Source organism: Parasteatoda tepidariorum, chromosome 2, assembly GCF_982258835.1.
Source record: "Parasteatoda tepidariorum strain Cologne lab strain chromosome 2, Ptep-v5.0, whole genome shotgun sequence".
Lineage (NCBI taxonomy): Eukaryota > Metazoa > Arthropoda > Arachnida > Araneae > Theridiidae > Parasteatoda > Parasteatoda tepidariorum.
The window spans coordinates 119,354,726-119,378,046 of NC_141756.1; the positions used below are offsets into that span (position 1 = coordinate 119,354,726).

The 23,321-nt window shown below is 27.9% G+C and overlaps 2 protein-coding genes across 6 annotated transcripts in view; one reads left to right on the plus strand and one right to left on the minus strand.

Moving 5' to 3' along the window:
* Window positions 1-20,296, minus strand: part of LOC107445760 (uncharacterized) — a 32,253-nt gene extending 11,957 nt beyond the window's left edge. The window contains exons 1-5 of one of the 3 annotated variants that reach the window (XM_087158226.1): window positions 19,971-20,296; window positions 15,079-15,181; window positions 9,944-10,045; window positions 7,466-7,735; window positions 1,889-2,071 (exon numbers count right to left, since the gene is read on the minus strand). In XM_087158226.1, the coding sequence (XP_087014352.1) occupies window positions 1,889-2,071; window positions 7,466-7,735; window positions 9,944-10,045; window positions 15,079-15,137 (614 nt within the window). In that variant the 5' untranslated portion in view covers window positions 15,138-15,181; window positions 19,971-20,296. Of the gene's footprint in view, window positions 1-1,888; window positions 2,072-7,465; window positions 7,736-9,943; window positions 10,046-15,078; window positions 15,182-19,648 lie in introns of all 3 variants that reach the window. The other 2 variants (XM_087158227.1, XM_087158228.1) reach the window with 2 other exon arrangements.
* Window positions 20,246-23,321, plus strand: part of LOC107445759 (uncharacterized) — a 92,769-nt gene continuing 89,693 nt past the window's right edge. Inside the window, exons 1-3 of one of the 3 annotated variants that reach the window (XM_043050116.3) lie at window positions 20,246-20,385; window positions 21,639-21,814; window positions 21,985-22,218. In XM_043050116.3, the coding sequence (XP_042906050.2) occupies window positions 21,668-21,814; window positions 21,985-22,218 (381 nt within the window). In that variant the 5' untranslated portion in view covers window positions 20,246-20,385; window positions 21,639-21,667. Of the gene's footprint in view, window positions 20,493-21,638; window positions 21,815-21,984; window positions 22,219-23,321 lie in introns of all 3 variants that reach the window. The other 2 variants (XM_087158225.1, XM_043050115.3) reach the window with 2 other exon arrangements.

Here is a 23,321-nt window from a genome sequence, read left to right on the forward strand (position 1 = left end):
TTTTCCCTCTAAGGCAACACAGCTATAAGCATATATAAAACCCTAATCACTACTTATTATTTCTTACTTGTGATAAGGAGTAACAAGGAGTGTGATACATATTTTTCTTAAAATAAGAACATTAAAAATCATAATTATCATCAACGGCCCAGGGTGGGCCTTGGCCTGCTCAAAAAGTCTATTTCCAGGATAACCTTCTTCCTGCTAGTGTTTTCCAGTTAAGACCAAAAGGTGTTACTCTTTTTGTTTTGTGGGACAGTCTTTGTCCCTTTTTATAGCGTGGCCTGCCCATTTTATTCCTTGTCGTTTAATAATGTCAGCCGGTAAAATATTTTATATCATTTGCAGTAAAATAAATATATATATTCAATCATAAATATTGGTATGATCATAAATGTCATTAAAACACATAAAGGAATGAAATAAAATTTGAAATATAGCATGCGATTTGTTTCTGAACAGTAAGCAAGTATGTGTATGCAATACAGCAGGACATACGACACATAGTGGAGGAGTAAGAGTACGGTAAAGTGTGACACTTAGAGGTGAAAGAGAGGAGGGGTTGTCAGTGGGCATACTAAGAGCCTCACTTTCAGTGGACAAATTAAACTTTTTCCATCTTGTAAAAAGTGCAACTCCAGCGAGGCTAGTCCTCACCACCTACTTGATTGCCTGGTTTTCACAATGGAAGAGGTTCTTGAGACCTCTCCTTTTCCTGGATTTTTTGAAGACTCACGGCCTCATGGATCTGGTATAGCTCCACTATCCCAACTGGGATTGGAAACAACAAGGGAGGAGGGGGATTATTTAGAAATAAGTGTGACATCATTTATTAGATGGCCCTTAGGGGTGTAATATTTTTGCGTTCAAAAACACACTACTATGAAATCTCCTTAAAACTTATACTTGTTTCAGTGTCAAGATGGGACACCTTTATTAGTAGGATAATTGGCATGAATGGTAAAAACAGAGATGATTTAATTTGACAGTGGCTATGTCATACTGAAAAAAATAAACATATAGTTAAACGACAAAATGATAGAAAATTATAAAATTAAATTCTTTCAACTATATATTTATCTCTCTTTTACTTTTTTTACTCTTGTTTTTCATCCAACTGATGAAAGTGTACCATTGACACTGAAACACATATAGGTTTTCAAATTTCTTTTAGTATTTTTGATTTTAAACATTGTTTTGAATAAAATTTAATTTCATCACGAAGAATTACTCTCGTAATTTTCTATTACAATGAATTATAACAAATGTCATACATTTCTTAATAAAGATATAATCAAAGCACACAATAAAAAAAAAATGTTTTGTTATATAGCAGGGGTGATTGTGAGCGCAACTCAAAAATCCTGAAAATTTCTTGAGTAAAATCATTAATGACTCATTTCAACTTAATAAATTTAAATCAATGATATTTTCACATCATGAAATTCTAAAAATATTATATGCCGCATAATTTAAATGAATAATTATGTACAAGTTTACTTTTATCTCTAATGACATTTATTATTCTACCAGAAAAAATATCACATATGAACGAGATGTTAAGTATAAATTCTAGTTCTAATATTTTTAAATAAAATATACCAAAATTTTTATACATAAATGGGATAGATGATTTCTTGAAACTTCTGGACCTTTCCGGGACCGGAAATTTTGGATCGTGGAAAAATCCAGGACGAGACACGGAAATTTTCGGATCTCTGTTAGCAGAAAATCTGGATTTTTTCCGGAGCACAATCATCTCTGGTATATGTTAGATATAAGCTTAAAACAGATGATATAGATGCGAAAAATCTCATCTATAGACGATAGATAAGGAAAATTGTACTAATCAATCCTGAAATTCAAACTGAGCACTAGACATACTTACATAATTTCTAACTGCTGCAGATTACTTGGGGATTTATTTACAGGAGCGCTTGCAGAGGATGAGCTATTGCCAGATTCATAAGTGCTGCTTTCAGATGGAATGATGAATTGATTGCTGATGTGCATGTCTCGAAAACGAGCCGCCATTTTTTCTTCTGTTATGCACATCTTTTGAGGGGTGTCCCTAAGAATTATTCTCAAATCAATATCATCAAAAGAAAACTTTCTAGAAATACATACAACTTAATATACACTTCTGTGAACAGTTTACAAAGTTGTTAATATGAATCAAAAACAAATAATTTGTGCATCAACACTATGCATAGTCATGGTGCGTAGTCATATGTTTCAAAAAAAATAAGAACCTTTTAAGTACTTTTTAAGCACTTAAAAATTTTTTTAAGTACTATATACTTCAGCAAAATGCAAAATAATTTTCAAAGACTACATGATCCGGATAAAATAACTAGTTTCTGACAAAGAGCTCTTTTCCCGACTATATTAGCCATTACAAAATGATCAAGAGAATTTTCGGTTCGATATCAGAGGGTGGAAAATGAAGCCAGAAATTGAGAATATCTTGTAAAATGCAGCAGAGTTGCACATGAGAGTGAAATAATCGCACCAAACCCAGCTCAGTAGATGCACATGCGGACACGTAAGTAACACCAAATAAGTAAAATGATTGGCGCCTTCATACGCTATGTACGGTGGTTCACTGAAATAGATTGTGGTTGAATGAATTGTGAAAACGTTGAACAAAGTGAATTTGTGGCGTAATACGTGGGGAAAATCAGCATGGTAAAGAAAAAAAATCTAATTTTCAAATGCCCCATTTAAAAACTTCCAATGAAAAAAAGTACCTTTAAGGGCTTTTAAAAAAGAAAATAAGCACCTTTAAGCTAACCAAATGCTATGCACCATGATGATACATTAATGAATTGTATATTACATAGACAGCCCTCAATATTCTGATTAATTTTGTCAATGACTGATTAATTTGTTAAAAGCTGTGTTACAAATAACTTAAGAACCAAAAATATAGTTAATAAAAGGATGAAAATATTGCACAATGAGCAAAATGATAAACAGAACATTTTAGTAACTTATCATCTAGCAACCAGATTCTTTTCATAAAAAGCAGTTTTAATGAGGGTCTTACTTTAAGTACATCATTTGAATTGTATAGATGGTATTTCAAAATATGACACAAAAACATATTTTCTTTGAATAAACAAACCTTTTTTTTGAGGGATTTTATTTTTGACTTTAAGTATAAGGGATTCACCATGATTTGGAATACATAATCCCAATAGTTAAGTCAAGAGCGCAGTCAAAAATAGCCCCTTAATGAACTTTTACCTTTTGTAATACCTCTAAAACTATTTGAGCTAATCAAAAAAATTTTTGCACGCAATTGTAAAACTGGTTTTTAGAAAGAAAATCTCATGCACAATAAAATTTAATTGCAAGGTATACAAATCTTTACCTCATTTTTAACCAAGTAATTTCAAATGATGAAACACAAAATTTGAGAAAAATCATATCTCAGTATGAATTTTATCAGAAATCGCATTTTTAAATTTTAAGAGCTATTTGTCATATATGTTCCGAATTTCGATTTTGCCATTTTTAAATAACATAGCTTAAGTCAAAGTAAAAATTTGTGTATCTTATAATTTAAAATTCTTTGAACCATTTCTAAATTAAATAAAGAGAAATGCTAAATAATTGTAAAAGTATATTTGATGTGGCAAAACAGGTAAAAAGTAAAATTTAATATTCAAATAAAGGTCTGAAACTTATAACTTCTTTCTTTATTAAAACTAAATTAATGGGATCATATATTCTATATACCACCTTATTTTGAGGGTCAAGTATTTAAATTTGAGAGAAAGAAATTTAATTGGAGAAAGTACATTTTTTTTTACGCTTTTCAGAACTAAAAATATGGTTTGCATAAATTAATTAGTATATTTGAAAATGGATCCTCGACCCATTGAGGTTGAATCTCAGTATGTGATAATTCAATCATTAGATCAAAAGCTATTAAGATGTTCCATTTTTTTTGTACACTGTACATAACACAGCAGTTCCCCCTTCTTTATTTTTGACTATGGATCCTAACAGAATAAATAAAGTTCATTTGCACCTAGGACTGAACCAAAAGTCCACTAGTTATTTTGAATATATTTAAGAGGGCAATTTTTTTATTGTTTTATTTACAATAGTCTAGTTATGAAAGTGTTTTTAGTGTATGCATAAGCTGAAAATGAATAACATATGCTACATCATAATATTCAAGAAAGAACTGTTATAAATATTGAGACCAGTTATCAGAGACACAGAATTCATCATTCTTAAATTCGATAATTATATTTTGATTGGAAAAATTTCTATCAGAATTACTGGTGCAACTTTTTATGAAACATATCTCTTTCCTAATTCATTTAAAATATTATAAGCACCTTTTAAGTACTTTTTTAACACTATATACATTAACAAAATGCAAAATAATTTTCATAGACTTTACATGATCATGATAAAAGAACTAGTTTCTGACAAAACACTATTTTCTTGATTATATTAGACACTAGGACTGGGCGATATTAGAAATTATATATCGTGATATATCGTCAGTTTTGCATCGCGATATAGCGATGTATCGCGATATAGTATTTTTGAATTTCATTTACTTTAAGGCACAGAAAGTCAGATTTCTATCAAGACTTCATACGCATATTGATTTAAATCAATTTATAAATTTGAAAATATATATGTTTTGCTAAAGAAAGATATTAAATAAATTGACTAAGATGTACAAATCTTACTTAAAATATTTATTGAAAAAATGTGCGTAGATACAGAATGAAATATTTGCACTTCTTTATCGTTTATAAGGTATAAGCAGTCTTAATTTAAGTTAACCCCTAAAACACCCTTAATGAAAAAAAAAATTGTTATTAAACAAAAGCTGATTTTAAAATTTCAAAATATATTTTAATTAAAATAAAAGTTAGATTGACTAAAAGCCGAAGTTTAAAATTAAAAATGTTCGAATTTTAAACTAAAAAGTAAACATAAGATTTGTAATAATTTCTTAAAATTTTCGTTCTCTGAAAGATTTCTCAGTTTAAAAATAAAAAGGGAATTTTATAAAGATATCTAGCTGAAATTATTGAAAGAAAATTTAAAAAATTAAAAAAAAAGTTTGTTAAGAAATTCATTATACACTTAAAACAAAATGTTAAAAATAATTTTTTTTTTAAAAAAAGAAACTTTTTTTAACAAATCAATATTTGCTTGTACTATCATGCGTAAATAATTACAGAATTATTAAGTTCGATCGGAATGTTCAAATTCTTAAAGAAGAAGTAAACACAAGTTTTGTTATATTTTCTAAAAATGATCACGCAAATAACAAAAGATTTCTTAGTTTAAAAATAAAAAAATAAATAAAAGTGAAATTTATCAATATATTTACCTAACAGCATAGGAACAAAATTTAAAAAATAAGTTCGTTAAAAAATTATTTGTATGCTTAAAACAAAGAGCTAAATAAATTTTAGAAAAAAAATGCTTCTTAAACACTATTTTTATTATTATTTCATATAAATAATTAAATTAAATTAAATAATGACCGAATTATGAACGAAAAACAAAGTAAGGCAAAGTTTCTTAATTAAATTCTTAAAAATAAAAACAAAAGAATTGTGATATTCGGTAATATATTTAGCTAATTAACTAATAATATAAAACGAAAATTTAAAAAAAATAATGATTTTACTCTCTAATAAAACGAAGTAGTAATTGATAAAAAAAAAAAAAGAAATGAATAAAATTCGCAAACTTTTCAAATTCTTTTGAACAAATAAAGTTTATTGACTTATGTCCAAAAAATAAGTTTTGTTTTAACTTTATTTCTAAAAATAAAAACAACTCAAGATTTATAAATTTAAAATCAGTAATAGAAGCCCATTAAATTATTAGAAGTTTTATCCGAAAGGTTTTTAATAAATTAAAAGAAAGTAAAAAAATAACCTAACAAATTTATTTACTTTGTAATTTAATTCCTTATGGGTGCCTTAAATTAGATTTCCGATAATTTTCACATTTAAAAATATAAAAAAAGTTTTGTCAGAAAATAAATAAAAAACTTACCTAATTAATGAAGAAACTTTTCTTTATAAATTCTTTTCAATAATAGATTGCGTTCAGAACAAGGTTACGACGGCGATCACGAAGTTAATCCCATTGAAAATAATCTACAAGAAACGATTTCAAATCGCGAAGGTGCGAAAACGAACATGTGATATAACGATATAAGGTCTCAAAAGTGATTCTGATTCTACCGCTCATCAGTCAAGGCCGTCTCAACATAACGAAACAATATCGTCTTCCACAGCGCGAGTTGGCATCGGAACGTAAGAGAAAGTCCTTGCGTGTATCGCTATATCGTCTTCTTCACTCGACGGCTTAAATCAGATTTCTGATGTATCGCTTGGAATGAAAGTTGCTGTATCGGTTTGCCGATATAGCCGTTAAATCGATATGTCACGATATATCGATTTATAGCCCAGTCCTATTAGACACCATAAAAAGATTTTTCGGTTTGATTTCAGTGGGTGGAAAATGAAGACTGAATATCTTGCAAATTGCTGCAGAGTTGCATATGAGTGAGCAATAGTCTCACAGAAACCAGAAGAATATAATTAAATAAGTTCAAATTCTCAGAATTCCGGTTACCCTTCCACGGATCCCAAGAATTCTGAGGAACACCTCTCGGGAACCCTATACAGAGTATCTGCTACATTTTATATTTTTAAATTCATGACTTTCCATGACTAATTCCAAGCATTTTTCATGACTTAACAAAGTTACTATTTTCTCCGACAAAATCACAACAATAAATTTAAAAAAGCATTATAATAACATTAATTGAAATGCCAGGTAATACCAAAACTGTCATACTCTGTATCTTCATATTTATAGATTTTAAATTTAAAAAACAGAGTGAAGAAAGAGTTGAAGCAATAGAATAGCTGGAAAAAAAATGCAAAAGCAAAAAATTTTTCTCTCTGCAGAATTCTAAAGATACTTTTCTTGTTTATCGGAAAGGAGAGAAATATTCCTGATTTTTCAGTTCTCATTTCGGAATTAAAAACAGGCTTGTTTCAGCTAGAATTTTAAATCGATAGAAAAAAATATAATAATAATAACAAAAATGCTGAAATCAGAGAAGTTTAAAAGATACATTGCTCTAGAAGTGATGTTTTCTCTCTCATTCTTTAAAAGAACACTATAATTTTTAAAGAACATAATAAAAACATTTTATATTTTAATAAAATCTGCCTATGAGTGGGGATTTTGTTACAAATTCAGATATTCGGAACACCATGAAATTGGGGGGGGGGGGTAATTCCATTTTAAAAATTAGATTTTTCGACGTCATGACTTTTCAGGATTTTTTAAAAATAAAATAGGTTATATCATGACAAATTTTGTTCAATGCTGAAATTCATGACTTTCCAGGTATGCAGATACCCTGCATATATTGTATAAAATTTATAAATCTTACTCTGATCCTTCAAGATCTGTTTTTCTTTTTAGGTTGATTTGTGAAGGAGGAGGAGTGCTGTTGTTGTGCATAAGTTCCCAACTGGTGGCTGTCTGAGATGTGCAGGGATCAGGATGGATTGGGGCAGAAAAACGGACGAGTGAAGCGTCTCCTTTTGGGACCCATGGCATAAGACTCGGCACAGTGTGCGCCCAGGAACAAGTGGATGTCGTACCATATATAGCAGTGGAAACAGGTGTAACAAGTGGTGGATCCATAGAGGGTTGAGCACTAAGGTGATAAATATTGCAAGTTTAGTATTTTCCAAAAAATATCTGTTTTATTGTGAACTATTGCTAGCCTTTCATTGAGAAGAAGTAATTTTCATATTTATCACTTAAGAAAAATACATAAACAAAGGAAGAATCGTGTGGCAGAATCACAGTGACATTGTCCCAGAACGTTACAGAGTTCTTGCAGAAAGAATTTTCCTTCAGAAAGTAAGGAATTATGGTCTTCTGCTAAAATGCTCGAAATTTTTTCTTCTCTAAAATTATATTTAAAAGATGCCTTTTTCGAGCATCAGAAGGGAAAAAATGCTCATAATTTTTTGAATTCTTATTTGGGAAAAAAAAGGTTTTCTTTTCTCTTACTGATTGTACGATTTTTTATAATTATTATTATTTGATGATAATGCAAAAAATGAAATAATTAGTGTGTTTTCCTCTTACAAAATAAGAGAATATCACTCGCCCATGATATTAGAATAAAAAATATTTCATATTCATTAAAAAAAAAAACATATAATTTTATTATATCCAAATAGGGTTTTCGTTGTATAGACAACATTTCTGTTACTTTAAATTTAATTAATAGCATGTATATTAGTTATTATTAAAAGTATCTTGCAGATATTAGTACTATAGAGGTTTGTCACAGAAAGCCCAAAGCAATTCTGCCACAGGGAAGGAAACTTTAATCGCTTATACACTAACACATTTTGTTGTTTCAAATGGTAAAAGACATTAAAATTCTGCTACTCTTTATTTTGTTCACTTTTACCAAAGCAAGGCAATAAGAATTTATCAAACTTTTTATTATTATTATTATTAAAGTTCTTTTTTTGTTTAAATAACAATTTCTCTATATTTAATTAGAGATTGCTATTATGAAATTTTAAACAGACTAAACGAGACATAGCGTACAACATTGTCACATGTTTTACAAGCATAAGTTTTTGCTTTTTCAAAAAACTTACTGAAAATACTAAACTTTTTCCATATGAGAATGTGTTTAGGGGAGCATATTATGGATGTAACAAATAAATATATAGATAATCTTTCTTATATCTAACAAAGTTATTCAATATTGCTGTAATTATTTATGGTTACATGTATAATAAAGATGAGAAGAGCTTAGTTCAAGCCAAACTTGGACTCATTAGCTCAAAGAAACATTTAAGCCCATAATAAAATTTAAATACTTTCTAACTATTTGTAAATTAAACAAATATACAAAAACATCAAAACAATAATGCGAGTTCAAAGTAAGTATCATGTTAGTAATCTCGACAATATATTTTATATGGCACTTCTTTTTGCAAATTTAGGCTTTAAATATTATCCAATCTCTCATAATAAATTTCTGACTTGGGTACAAAAAAAGAATGCTATCAATCTTAGGCTCGGGTTTTTGGATCTTAAAACATCCATAGTTCGTAAACAATTTGTCTTGTATCTAAAAATCTTATTTAAGGTTGCTTCTATTCAGTGATGGGATTCAGTTGGTACATGGGTACCGATTTTTAGAATTTTAAAAGTATTGTGTTTCGCTTCTTTAAACTTTCTAGCACTATTGATTTGCATAGGTTGCAGTAATAAATGTATATTGGATTTTTACTACTTCTGAGCATTTAATACATTTCATAAATTATTATAGTAATTATATTTGACTTAAATAGAATTGAAAAGGCAATAAAATTTAATGGACAAATTTTTCTAATAAAATATATAACAAATTTTTAATCAGTAGAAGGAACAAGAAACCACAAGAATGCAGAAGAAACTAACTGTTAACTAAGATAACAAAACTACTCTTCTTGAATGCCAGAGACAAAAACAGTTTCAATATTTTTTCGAAAACTTTGATGGATAAATGGATGTTAAAAGGTAAATGTGATATGACAAAAGTCAAAAGCTTTAATGTTTCTGAAGAATATAAAAAATGCCAAGTGGAGCCATCTGGAAATGTAAATCTTTTTAGGATATTGACAGGCTTTGATAATAGCGAAAAAATTTTTGTTGTTGCTTTTTTACATTAAAATCCAGTCTTGATTTAAAATCAAACGTCACAAAGTAATCATATGTCATAAAGTAACATTTAAAATAAAAGTCAGTTTTTTTTTTATTGTTCATGGTTAAGTAAATAACACAAAAAAGTAATACAGTTCCTTTCATTTTAATTTCACATAGAGATAGTTAATTAAAAAAATCATTTTACCTGCTGCCCATATTAGGAAGAGCGCTTATATTGTGAGTTGCAAAAGGGTTGCTCCAAGCTTCTGTAGGTGGTTGCATCTGACACAAGTTATGGAATTGCAATCTGTTTTTAATTAAAGAGAAAAAAAATTAGTGCAACTAATAAAAATAAACTCTTTCAAATTTAAGAAATTACACAATAACTTTTTTTTTTAAAAATCAAGAAATAATGAGCAAATTTTATATGTTTCAAGATATTGAATATTGTTTTCATACATAAATATATATGAATAAAATATATTAAATTATTCAAATGTCTAAGTTAGCTCATTAGAATACTTAGTCTGATTTAAGAGTTTTAATATTTTTTCATCTCAGGAATTTTAGTTCTTAAAAAAATGCCATGTCCTTTATTTTACTACTTTAAGCTAGTTTAGAGATTTACAAGATTACAGATTTACTTGTCCACTTGTGACTTACTTATTCATTCAAGAACAAGGGATCAAGACCCTCTATTCGAAGAACTTTATAAATTATCCTATTTTTTGAAATTTGTAATAAGAAAATATTTTTAAAATTTCTTTTAATAATATAGCTTTGCTTAAATAGTATGCCGAGGAATTTTAGAAATTTATTTTTTTGTATAAATCAGTTTTTCCATATAGTTAATATTACATTGATAAATAATAATAAGTCAAATTAAAAGTTATCAATTACTCTTACATTTAAATAAGTACTCCTACATGTAGATAAATTATGTGTACTTATCATTTTTAGTTTACACATTTAATTTTAAAAAAATCATTCATTGCTTAGATAATAATTACACACTGGTAAAATTAATTAATAATTCAGCATTGAATTATTAAATAATGTCAAATATTTACTCTGTTATAATAATTCTCAACTGGTTAAATTGAGATGAGTTGAATTATTATGAGTTTCTTTTTTTTGGGGGGGGGGGGGGCAGGTTAATAATCTTCTTTGGGATTTTGAATTTTACGATTGTAACTTTTAAAAATAAACAGTTTTAATTGAAAAATGAACATTTAAATGTTTTTTTCTCATAATTTTCTGTTTAAAATATTAAAAAAAAGTTGTTTATCAATCAATCATCTTTTTTAAAATTACTTTTTTTGAAGAAAATTCATACACAAAAATTGTCTTTTAGCTTGCTTTTAAATATTTTTCAAAGGCATCGATTTGTTGGTATTTTGACAATTACTGAGCATTGCTTTTTGAAGTATACACATAAAATAGTATAAGAAAGGTAAAATATGTCATTTGGTTATTTAGTCTGATTCAAAATGAATTTCAATATTTTTTTTAATTAATTCTTTTTATAAGCTTTTGTTCTTATAAAATAAAATAACATGCATTTACTATTTTTAGTTAGGTAACTTGCTATAGATGTGTTAAGTACGAGGGCCATCATCTTGTTTCTTCTTCTTCTTTTAAAAAAAAACTATCGACACTCCAGGTTAAAGAGTGAATAGAAGGGCTGGGTCACTCCTTCGAAGAGACCCGTGCCACTCCGAGCCTCTAATTTAAGTCAGTGAGGTTACGGCGGAGCAGCATCAACTTCTCGTTTCAAAAATAAATTTTTCCGTACGCCATTCGTTACATTCATTGTTTCCCATCATTTTGAGGCAATTTTCTTCTTATCTGATTGCAAAAATTTAACAGTCAAATATCAGATAATGACCAACAAGAATTATGATAAAACACAAAATGAGAAAACGTAATTTTTCATATTCTACTTCAGAAAATATAAAGGTGAAATCAAATGAATTATAAGAAGTATTAAAAGAATTTATGTGAATAAAAAAGAATTATGTTTTTAGTTTAAAACCTTTAAGAACTTGTATAAGTGATTGAAATCAATACCGCATCACAATTTTAAACAGGAAAGAAGAGAAAAAAATGAGCATCGTCAAAGAAAATAAAATCCTGAACTTCAAAAATTAAAGTTATAAATGCTTAAATATTTTCTCCAATTTCATGATGTATTTTTTTAATATTATTATTCAAAATATTAGTGAGTTTTAATTATAATGCATTACTTTTAAATATTTATTAGTAAGTGTAATATTTCTATTATTATATTCTCAAAGATCATTCTTTTTAGTAATTAGCATTTAAGGATTTTGCTTCTCAGTGATAATGTATAAAAACAAATTTGCTATTATTACATATATATACATACGAAAATATATTAAAATTAGATATGCCAATTAATAAACTATTCTAATCAAACAATATGTAATATAAACATGACTTTATATGCTTTTTTTTTATTTAAGAGCAAAAGTTAAAACTAAAAAAGAAAACAACATTGAAACGATGACAACAACCATTGAGAAATTTTTCTAATTTTAGAATGTTACTTTTTAATAATATAAGGAATACCAAGAAAATGTATGAATAGCACTATATTTTTGAACAGAAAGCAGTGTAAAGTTTGACAGCTATTATCAGAAAAGTGTTGAACTCTTTTCTTACAGAAAGTATAAACAGCAAAGTTTTCATATCCCTTCGTTGTGATTTTCGAGATCTGGGTGCGGTGTGATATCATGAGGTGAGTAATCGCAGTTTAAACTCTGCATAAGGAATGAACCACCCCTTCTCTATTTTCTCCTTAGCCCTGATCTACTCTGCTCAGAAAAATCAAGAATTTCCACAGAATGCTGAAGGGATGTGAGATCTCAGGGTGCAAGATCTATTCAATTGGACACATTCAATATAGAGAATAATGCGTCCTTATGAAAGGTGTTGGTTACAGGGTTGGAGTTTTGGACAGGACACATGGGTTTTACGGTCTTAAACCGTCTTCAAGTGTCCAAGACCATGAACATTTTTAAAAGGTAAAAATTTTATAAGTGTAAACATTGTACACATAATAATTACATATACAGTAGAGAACCAATTATCCAGGATGCTCGGGACCATCGCTAACCTGGTTGCCTGAATTACCCGGTTTTCTGGATCGATCAAAAAGTGTCGTTAATCGATGTTTTATCGAACCCGAATTACAAGGAAAAAGTGCAACACATTTTAAAGTAAGAGAAAAAAGAAAAGCACTCTAAAATTTAAAAAACAAATAGTAGTAAAATAAGATTTAAAAAAATTTGCAAGTTTAGACAAGAAAAACAAGTTCAAAAAATATAAGATTCTCATATTTATTTTTAAAAATAATTATAATTCCTAAATTAACTAATATAAACAAAACCAATGATTAAATAATGAATATATTTTATACCTAATTATCCAGGGGGAAAAACGATAAAATAAAAGGAAAACTTTTTAATCTAAATAAAAACAACAAAAATCATTGAACAGAAACAATAGTTAAAAAAGACACTAACATAAATATTAAATCCCGGAACAAGGAAAGATCAATGGAATTAAAAAAAGAAAAAAAACCTAATGATAAAATTTATGAATAAAAAGAATTAATTTATTGAGTGCGAAATTTAGCGTGAAAAGAAGAAAAAAAAAATTAACATAGTAGAATCAGAAAAACAAAACTGCCATCCGCTTCATAAAATAATCGTACTTTTAAATTAATAAACAATCCTCCTTTTATTTTCTTCCATAAAAACACAATTTTTAATGAAAGTAGATGTGATTCCACATTAAGAAAAACTTTCAAATAATACCGCACTTCCAAAGAATCAGAATTTATTCAAAAGAAAAACATTTCATTTTTATTAATTGATTTGTTAATCGATGTCAAATAGACAAATATATTCTTCCCTTTCCTCTTCAACAAAAGTAAACATCTTCAAAAAAGTTCAACATTTTACACACTGAAATGAACTCCTGCAAATGCAGCATGCCACTCCTTTGAGTTTGATTGACGGCCTAAAGGAGAAAATAAAACTTTCATCCCTTCCCTGCCTCCTCTCGATCTAAATATCTTCAAGGTCACGGAAGAAATGACGTTTCTCTGGGTAAATGGGGAAAAAAATTCTCCCCTTCCCACATTTTTCTCTACTCAGCTTCAAGGATGAGTCCAATTCCCGCTTTTTTCATAATTGTTCTAGTTTAAAATGGCGGCAAAACAGTGCAAAATGTCCCCCGGTTTTCTGGTTACTGGATAAATGGTTCTCTACTGTATTAATAAATATTTTATACTTTCACTTTACTTTAAATTAAAGGATAATAATCTAATGTAATATAGCTGGAAAAGATTAATAACTTTTGAAGCTGCACAATTCACATAATAACAAAAGTGAATACCTTATCTATTAAATATGCCTTAAATACAGATAAAATATGTTTTTTTTTCCAAAAGGATAAATACAATACAGTAGGGAACCGATTATCCGGAACGATCGGGACCATCGCTATTCCGGATAACTGATTTTTCCGGTTTTCTGAATCGCTACAAAAAGACGTTTTTTTATTGTTAAACCCAACTAAAAAAAAATAAATCTTTTGGAAATAATCTTAAAAAGAAGAAAAAACGATGAAGAAATAAACTAATGATTATTTTAAAATGATGGTAAGGTAAACATCTTTCAAAAAAGAAAGAAAAATCCTAAAATCTTGTGAGAAAATTTATTTTTTTTATTTTTAAAAATAGCAAAAATAGCAGGAAAATTTATCAAATTTCGTTCCAGTTTTTTGGTTTTCTGATTTCCGTATAACGGGTTCTGTACTGTATTAGAAATAATAATAAACTCTTTTAATAAATCATGAACTTGTCTTCAGTTTGTTTCTTGCCCAAAAATTAACCTTTTATTTTTCACATTATTTTTTTAAAATTGTAACATAATTTGATCCACTGGGTCTTGGAGAATTTGAAGAAAAGGGCTTTGGACAGGATGGTTTAAACTGTGGATTAATCCATTCTGTCCTAAACCTTGCCAACTTTGGCTGGTTATGCAGTTATGTGAATTAAGAAGTTAATGGTTGGTATGATAAAAAATTATATTGCTCCTAAGTTAATTTTTCAATCAGAAGGTTTGTATTATTGTTGAATACAACTGATCTGCTAAAATGTTGACAGATTTATAGAGGAAAGAATTAAGTCTGGAAGCTATTTCATAAAAAATAATTTGTATCTGAGGTCTGAATAAGCATTTTTTTAAAATTTGAAATGTCATTGTTTTTTAAATGAATGTCTATTTAATTAATATTTAACATACTCACTGTGTATTATTTACAGGCATACTGCCATTTGAAGAATAAAACAATGACTCTTGATTCATTTTCACAAATGGAACTATACAACAAATCGATATTATTTATAATGCTGAAACAAAAAAGAAGATTTAGTTTCTGATAAAACAAGTTACAAATATAAATGTTAAACCTGAATTGCAATAGTTTTAAAGTAGCCATTTTTTTTTAATAAAACTTGCTTCTACATTAACAGAGAAAGCACAGACCAGGATGCAAATGAAACAATAAAAAAATTGTTAAAAATAAAACAAATTTAGGTGTTAAAAAATTTAGCTGTTATAATAAAAACTTATGTTTTCAGTGCCTCTTTTCCCATTGCCATCCAAAAAATTATTAGGTTAAACTATTAATATTTAAAAAAAAGGAAGAGATTTTAAAATTCCTTTAACAATGCTAATAGATCATTGGTATCACATTGCACAAATTATTATGGCAATGAGAAAATGCTACTGAGAGGTAACATTTATCTTTTTATAAACATACAATATGTTATGAACAATTTCTAAGAAAGCCCCAAAGTGAAAGGCTAATAACACTTAAACAAAATCATAATAGAAAAAATAATAATAGAATAATAACAAGTTTCCTTAATAAAAAAAATTTTCTTTCTTAGTAAATAACAGGAAGATTTTCGTAACGTGATCTATGGCAGAATAATCGGTATATCTTGGCAACTTCCGGGCAGTGGCCCGCTAGGATCTCTCTCTCTATATATATATATATATATATATATATAAAATCACAGAAAGGTACCAACTGGAAAGATATAACTTGTAGCCACCCTAGGCAAACATCTACATGTTTTTTTTTTTTAATTAGCAAGTTTAAAATCCAATAGGTACTTTGGAGATTGCAGTTAGCGCAACAGATCACGATACGGAAATATCCCCTAAATAACAACAAGTTTCTTATTATTCACTAAATACAAAATAACAATAAGCTTAATTATATCAAATATATCTAATAAGTTTTGCTAAAAGAACTTTTTCTCAAAAGGGAGAAGGGTATTGAATTAAAACAATATATCTCAAAATCAAGGGAGAACAACTTTAGTCATAACACAGCCCCTCAATTTTCTGTATACAGGGATGAGATTAGCCAAAACGCAAAAAAGCTGAATTTCCACGATAGTAAATTTTACGCAAGAGCAACCCTTTAATAATAAATTCCAGACAGTTTAAGGTAATAAATAATGTGTTGACATACAATTGTGTACTAATCTATTATTATAAAAATGATTACATTGATACTTAACATTTAGTGAAGAAAAAAAATTACCAATTGAAAAAATAAAGCTGGAAATTATATTTTTCCTCAGTTCACATAAAAGACAATTACTAATTGAAAAACTACCTGGTTTGGCAAATTAAAACTACTGAGAATATATATTAATATTTCATTTCTTTTAATAAATACTGTTATGTGATTTATAGCAAATATATCAGTAATATCACTTTTTAAATTATATTGGGAAAAAAAACTTTAACAATGGACCGAATCATTATGTTCATATTATAGTCTAATCTAAACACAGCCCTCTGAAACATATCAATAACAGTGAAATAGAAATATATAGTAACTCTTCAACATACGAAAATTGCTATTTTAGTTTGAAAAATTACATGACAATCAGCAACTATTTAGATAATTGTTTTTTATTTGATAAGAATTTTGCATTTTATAGCATTAATAACAGCAATTATAAATAAAATTTTGATGATGAGTTCTCTTTTTCCCCAAAAAACATTTTTTAATTAAATCCCTTTTTAAGTGATTGCTTTTGTTTGCTATATCTTTTATGTTTGCTATATTTAGTCATTAGTCCATCTTCAAACATCTTGTGACAAATCCTATTTTTTCTTCTTTGCAAGCACCGAATGTAAGTTTTGAATATATTCCCTTCCAGTTTCTCTGATGTTGTAACACTTACATATACTAATAATCGTCGTTAGAAAAACAGTCACCTTTATAGTTACTAATACTAATTAAAAAAAAAATTTACTTCTTACAAGAATTGCGATAGTTGATCTTAAAATTGCGTGAATATGAATAACAATTATGGATTTTGAAATCACATGAATATGAAACTAGATATACGATTTTGAAAATGAGAAATCATGATGTGTAATTTTTAGATTGTATAAATAAGAATTATGATGCATAACTTTTAGAATGCGTGAATGCGAACCCCAATGCCTTATTTTAAAATCACGTATAAATACAAAAATCAATGTTTGATATTATAAACCGCATGAGCAAATCAACACATTGAATTTTAAACTTGCGTGAATACGAATCGCTACTTAGTTTTTTAAAAAGACGTAAATACGAATCACAATATCAGATTTTTAAATCTCGTAAATAAGAATCGCAACGTACAATATTCAAATCGCGTGATTAAGAATCGCAACACGCAAATATGAAAAGCTATATTTGATATTACAATCATGTGAATAAGAATCGAGATATTAGCAGATTCCAGGCTTGGGACCTCTAAAAGGCTTGTCAGAAGCAGCGTCGTTTGAACTACGAAAATCGGATCTATCTGGAGAGCGGGTAAAAAATTCGGAAAATCTTATCTGCTGCGTGTAAAAGTGGAGAAAATAGGGAAAAATGAGAAAAGATTGGTAGCTATGTAGTATGAATTTTTCTGTTTCTCCTTGAAAATCGGTGAATTTTCTGAAAAAGCAGAAGCTACTTATAAAAAAAAATGAAATTTTCAGAAAATCTGAATTTTTGATAAAAAAGCTGAAATTTAAGAGATAAAAGTGAAAAAAGCAGAAATCCGCTAAAAAGCGGAAAAATCTCATCTCTGTGTATAAAAATCCTAGGGGTACCAGATACAGGGTATCCGCGCACCTGGAAAGTCATGAAAAATCATGAATTTCAGTATTGAACAAAATTAGTCATGAAATGTCATGATTTTAACTATTTTTTTAAAAAAATCATGGATTTAGGTCGTCAAATTGATCTAATTTTTAAAATGGAATCCCCCCCCCCCAATTTCATGGTGTTCCGATTATCTGAATTTCTATCAAAATCTTACTCACAGTCATATTTTATTAATATATACAATATTTTTATCATGTTTCTTCAAAATTATGCGTTTTTTCAAAAAAATGAAAGAAAGAACATCATTTCTAGAACAAATTATCTTGTAAACTTCTGTGATTTCAGAATTTTTTATTTTATCAATTTAAAATTCTAACTAAAGCAAGCCAGTAATTTGCGATTTTTTTAAATTCCGAAATGAGAACAGAAAAATCCGGATATTTCTTTCCTTTCTGATGAACAAGAAAAGTATCTTTAGAATATAATTCTGCAGAAAAAACAGATTTGCTTCTGTATTTTTTTTCACTTATTTTATTGCTTCAACTCTTTCTTTACTCTGTATTTTAAATTTAGCATCTATAAATATGAAGAGACAGAATATAGCAGTTTTGGTTACACCTATCATTTCAATTAAAGTTATTATAATTCTTTTCAAATTTATTGTTCTGTTTTTATCAACAGAAAATAGTAACTTTGTTAAGTCATGAAAAGTTCTTGGAATTAGTCATGAAAAGTCATGAATTTGAAAATCTAAAATGTAGCAGATACCCTGCAGATACATGCAGAGGAGTTTTAAAAGATATCAGCTTATACTGAGTTAGCTGGAATAATGTAATTTTTGACAACAAATATACAATATGAAAAAACATAATTTGTATACTAAAGTTTACATTTTAGTTTCGTAAAAAAAAACAATATAGATATTGTTTTATTACAAAACTAAAATATAAACTTTAGTGTACAAATTATGTTGACTAAATTTCATCCCCTTGTTCTTCCCTGCAAGCCTTTTAAAAAGTTTAGTACTTATTTTAAAATGACGTGGTTTATGATTATGGTAAATTTGTTTTTGGTAGAAATCACCACATTTTCTCCCAACAATAAAATGCTGCTTAGCCCTTTAATCAGAAAACTATTTTATAACATATTTCAATAAATTTTAAAAATTAAGAATATTTAGCCAAAATATGCCTTTAATAAAAATTAACATCACAATGTGAATAATTTAGAGAATAAAATATACTGTTTTCCATATTGGCAGGAATATGTTACAATTCAAATCTATTAGAATTTTTTTTTATAAGCAACTTTATTTGTTTTTTTCCCCTTACAAATTATTCATTTTACACTTATGCAAACACTCATAGGCGTAACTACTGCACACAATTCATTGTAAATACAAAAAAATAAAAGAATGTCAAATTTTAACTATGATTCATGAAATAAATCATTCTCATCTCATAAATGTTAAATTAATTTTTAAATATCGATGGTTTAATACATTACACAAAAGTCCTAGAAGTTTTTCAATACTTGGAAACGACTTTTAAGAATGCTCAATAACAGATATGTTTTCCTAATATGTTCTCAACTTAAGTTAAATATCAAAATAACACTACATGAATAATTTTTTTGCAATGAAATAAATATTTAAATATGATTAATACACATAAATAAGGTGTAATAAAATATGAAATTAATATACTTTAAATATTTAAAAAGAGTTATTTTTCGTATTATGCTCTGTGTAAATTCCTTTTCTACAATTATCCTAGCACATTCTTCCCTTTGGAGGTAGAAAAATGAAGAATCTTGATTTTCTCTAGTATTCTTTAACAGCAATATGTCAAATTTGTGCTTTACATTAGATCAAATGATGTAATACAAAAAGAGAACTATAAAATTACTAAGAAACGAAAACTACAACAAGATGTTTGTAACGGCATAACACATATATTATACACGGTTGTAATTGTTACATATAAAACATAAAGAACGTTGCTCTTTAAAATAAAAAAAATTCTTACAATTGACATATTTAAGACCTGAATTTATGTCTCTTGAATAAATTCATCACGTAAGTAAAGCAGTACGGACTGAATCGCTCATGTCGTCCTTTGTTTTGTTTTGGTTGTAGAATTTTCGATTGAATTTGGAAATTAAATATTAGAAATTTTAATGGCAACAAAAACTGTCTGCAATATTTTATAACCGTTTACCGTGATCGTTACAATCCTTCTAAACTTTTTGAGTTTAAAGTTTTGTATCTAGTTTAATGCTATATACTTCATATATCTTTAACGAACGAAAAACGTGTTCTAGCGTTTCAATGCGAATAAGAAACTCACAACTAAATGAATTTTTCGTAGTGTCCAATCCAAGTGGTCCAATCATCAAAGAGGGGGGAAACAAGAACCATCTTATTTGAACCTTGCCTTTGATGTAAGAATAGATATTATATTTAGTAAGTAATTTAAGTATGAAGATATTTCGTACTTTGATTTTCATTTAACATTAATGTGTAACGTGGTAACTATAATATAAATCTGGTAGGTAATATTTATACTACTTCGTATGTAAATTCATTTTTTGCTATTTTACTCTTTAATGTGATATATTTTTTTCATTATATCTAAAGGAATTCATCTCTCTCTCTCTCTATTTAGAAAAGAATAATTTCATGAATTGCTGAAACCCATGCTTGAATTAGCATTTGGGTCCCTTGATTAGTACCTGAAACTAATACCTAGAGCTGACTTGTTAATAATAAAATGCAATTATAAAAGAAAACCAGGTTGGTTTTAACGGTTGAGCAAAATTGTAACCCTGAATGATCTAAAATAGCATTTTTTTCAATACTAAAAATTGTAAATGCAAATTTACAAGTATTAATTCAAATGAAAATTTTGTTTACTTTGTTAAAGTATTAATTTTTGTAATGTTAGTAAAATTTTATCCTTTCTCTGGACTCGAAATTCATTTTTTATGAAAATATCCCATTTAATATAATGGGGCTTTACCATATAGAAATCTGTAACAATAATAGTTGGGTTAATGATGAAATCAGTTAAAAATCAAACCCATAAAAAAACCCACTTTTAGAAGGTAGAATTTTTAATTTCGTTCTAAAAATATGAAGAAATTTGTTTGATTCAATTTTATTTTAGCAAAAGATATATATGTTTTGATTTCATAATTTTTATTCAAAGTTCAAGATTTTGCAATTCTTTATCCTTCTTCATGACCTGAGGTTTGGGAAGTTTTAATAATATTTATGTTATAATATTTTATGTTATAATCATAAGTATTTGTCATTTGTAATGATTAATTCAAAAAGTAAATATTTGATTTTTATGCATAGATGATTCCCCAAGATTATTCATATGATATATATATAATATAATGTCATATAAATCTGCAAATATGACATTTTTAGATGAAGGTTTTGCCTTATATCAATGTCTTCTTATTCAGGGAAATTCCCCTGTCCTAGTTTTAATTGCATATTTCAATTGATCTTGCTTCTAGAGTCAAGTTTTTCTGGGTTTTACTATAACCTTTAATTATCTATACTGATTATTTACAGTGTAAACTAATTATTTACAATTTTTAAGAAATCTATTAAAAATAAATGATTTTAGTTCAATTGTTTTATTTCATACAAATACTAAATTTTCTCAAATATCTTTATTCAGCTGGAAGGTGTTAGTTATTTGTTAGAACTATGTCTTCATCATTGTATGGTGATCTAATGAGTGAGGGTAAAAAGCTTGCTGCAGAAGGTAAACTGTATGAATCCCTCAGCAAATTTGAGCATGCCAGAAAGATTCAAGAGACACCAAAAGTCCTTCAGAGAATCCAGCGTTTAAAGGTAGGAAATTTTCGCATTTCCTTATTATTTTTACTTTTGTAAAATATCCCACAATAGATTTTCAACCATATATGATAATTTTTTTCATCCCTTAAGTTAAACCTAATTGTTGCTGTCTTTTAAAAATTTTAAAATTATTTTAAAATGGCAAATATTTTTTCTTTTTGCAGGAATTTATACAGCAACATAAGAATAAGAACGAAGAGTCCCGTGTGCAAAAGGGAGGAAAAACAAAGGATTCCTTAGAGAAACAAAAAACTCCATCTAAACAACTTAAAAATCATGATGTGCTACACGAAACCCAAAAAGTAGAAAAAACAAATGATTCTCCATTGCAGGCAAAAACTATATCAGAACAACATAAAAACCATGATGTCCTACAAGAAATTCAAAATGTTACTGAGGTATAATATATATATTTTTTTCAGATTATCTTTCCACCTGTTTTTGTTATTTTATTATTTATTTATTATTGTAAATCGAAATTTTATTTTTTTTACGTAACCAAAAGGCTACTTTACTCTAAAAAGTTACAAAATCAAATCATTTACCCCTTGCCAGTGTCACCCGAATCCAGTTCAGGCAACTACTATGTGCAGTACTTGTGATGCCCAAACTGACTTCGGGCATGAGAAAAATTAAAGTTTTTATTTTGTGAAGCCCGAGCTGTGTTCTTTTCTACTTTAGGATAATTCATTTAATTCTTTATTTTCCTAATAGATGGTCCTAGTTTTTCACTAATTAGGACTTTAGTCCAGGGAGGAAAAATGTGGGTGTTGTCATCTGCTTATCATACTTTAAAGTAGGGGTGCACAACCTGTGGGCAGCAAGAGCTTCTAAACACAAGAAATTTTTTTTTTTTTTTAAGAAATGGTAATTTTTAATCGCACTTTTAAGTCATCACGTTTTGACACAATCAATTTTAACAGATTCTTTATTAAATCAGTGTTTTCACTACAGCGCGAGAATCTCGCTTATTTTTTTCTTTTCTCGCATTAAAAAATTATCAACGCGAGAAGATCGCACACTCTATTAATCAATTTCAAAATGCGCGAATTTTGGAAAAAAATTCGTCTTCTGCCATTTTGAATAAAATCCGTTTAACTTTTCTTCCTTGATCTTTCATTATTTTCAACATGGATCCCTGTTACATAGCTTCCCTATTTACCAGTATTGTTCAGAACTGGTGCCAACAGCAGAACACAATGCCCCCCCCCCCCGAATGACAGAACACCTTTCAGAACACATTTTTCTGCAACCACGTGTTCATGGAAGGTAAGATTTCTTCATGTAAGACGTTTAAATTTTTTTCAATGCTACAAATTTACTTAGAGATTCTGAATTGTTCAGCATCTGTTGCAAGGTCATTTAGCACTCAAAACCGAATTAGGACAGAATATCTTATACAAATGACTGATAAACATTTGAGCAACCTAATGAGAATAGCTGATGAAAAAGTAGATATAGAACGTTTTCCATATGATGATGCAGCAAAAATATTCAATGC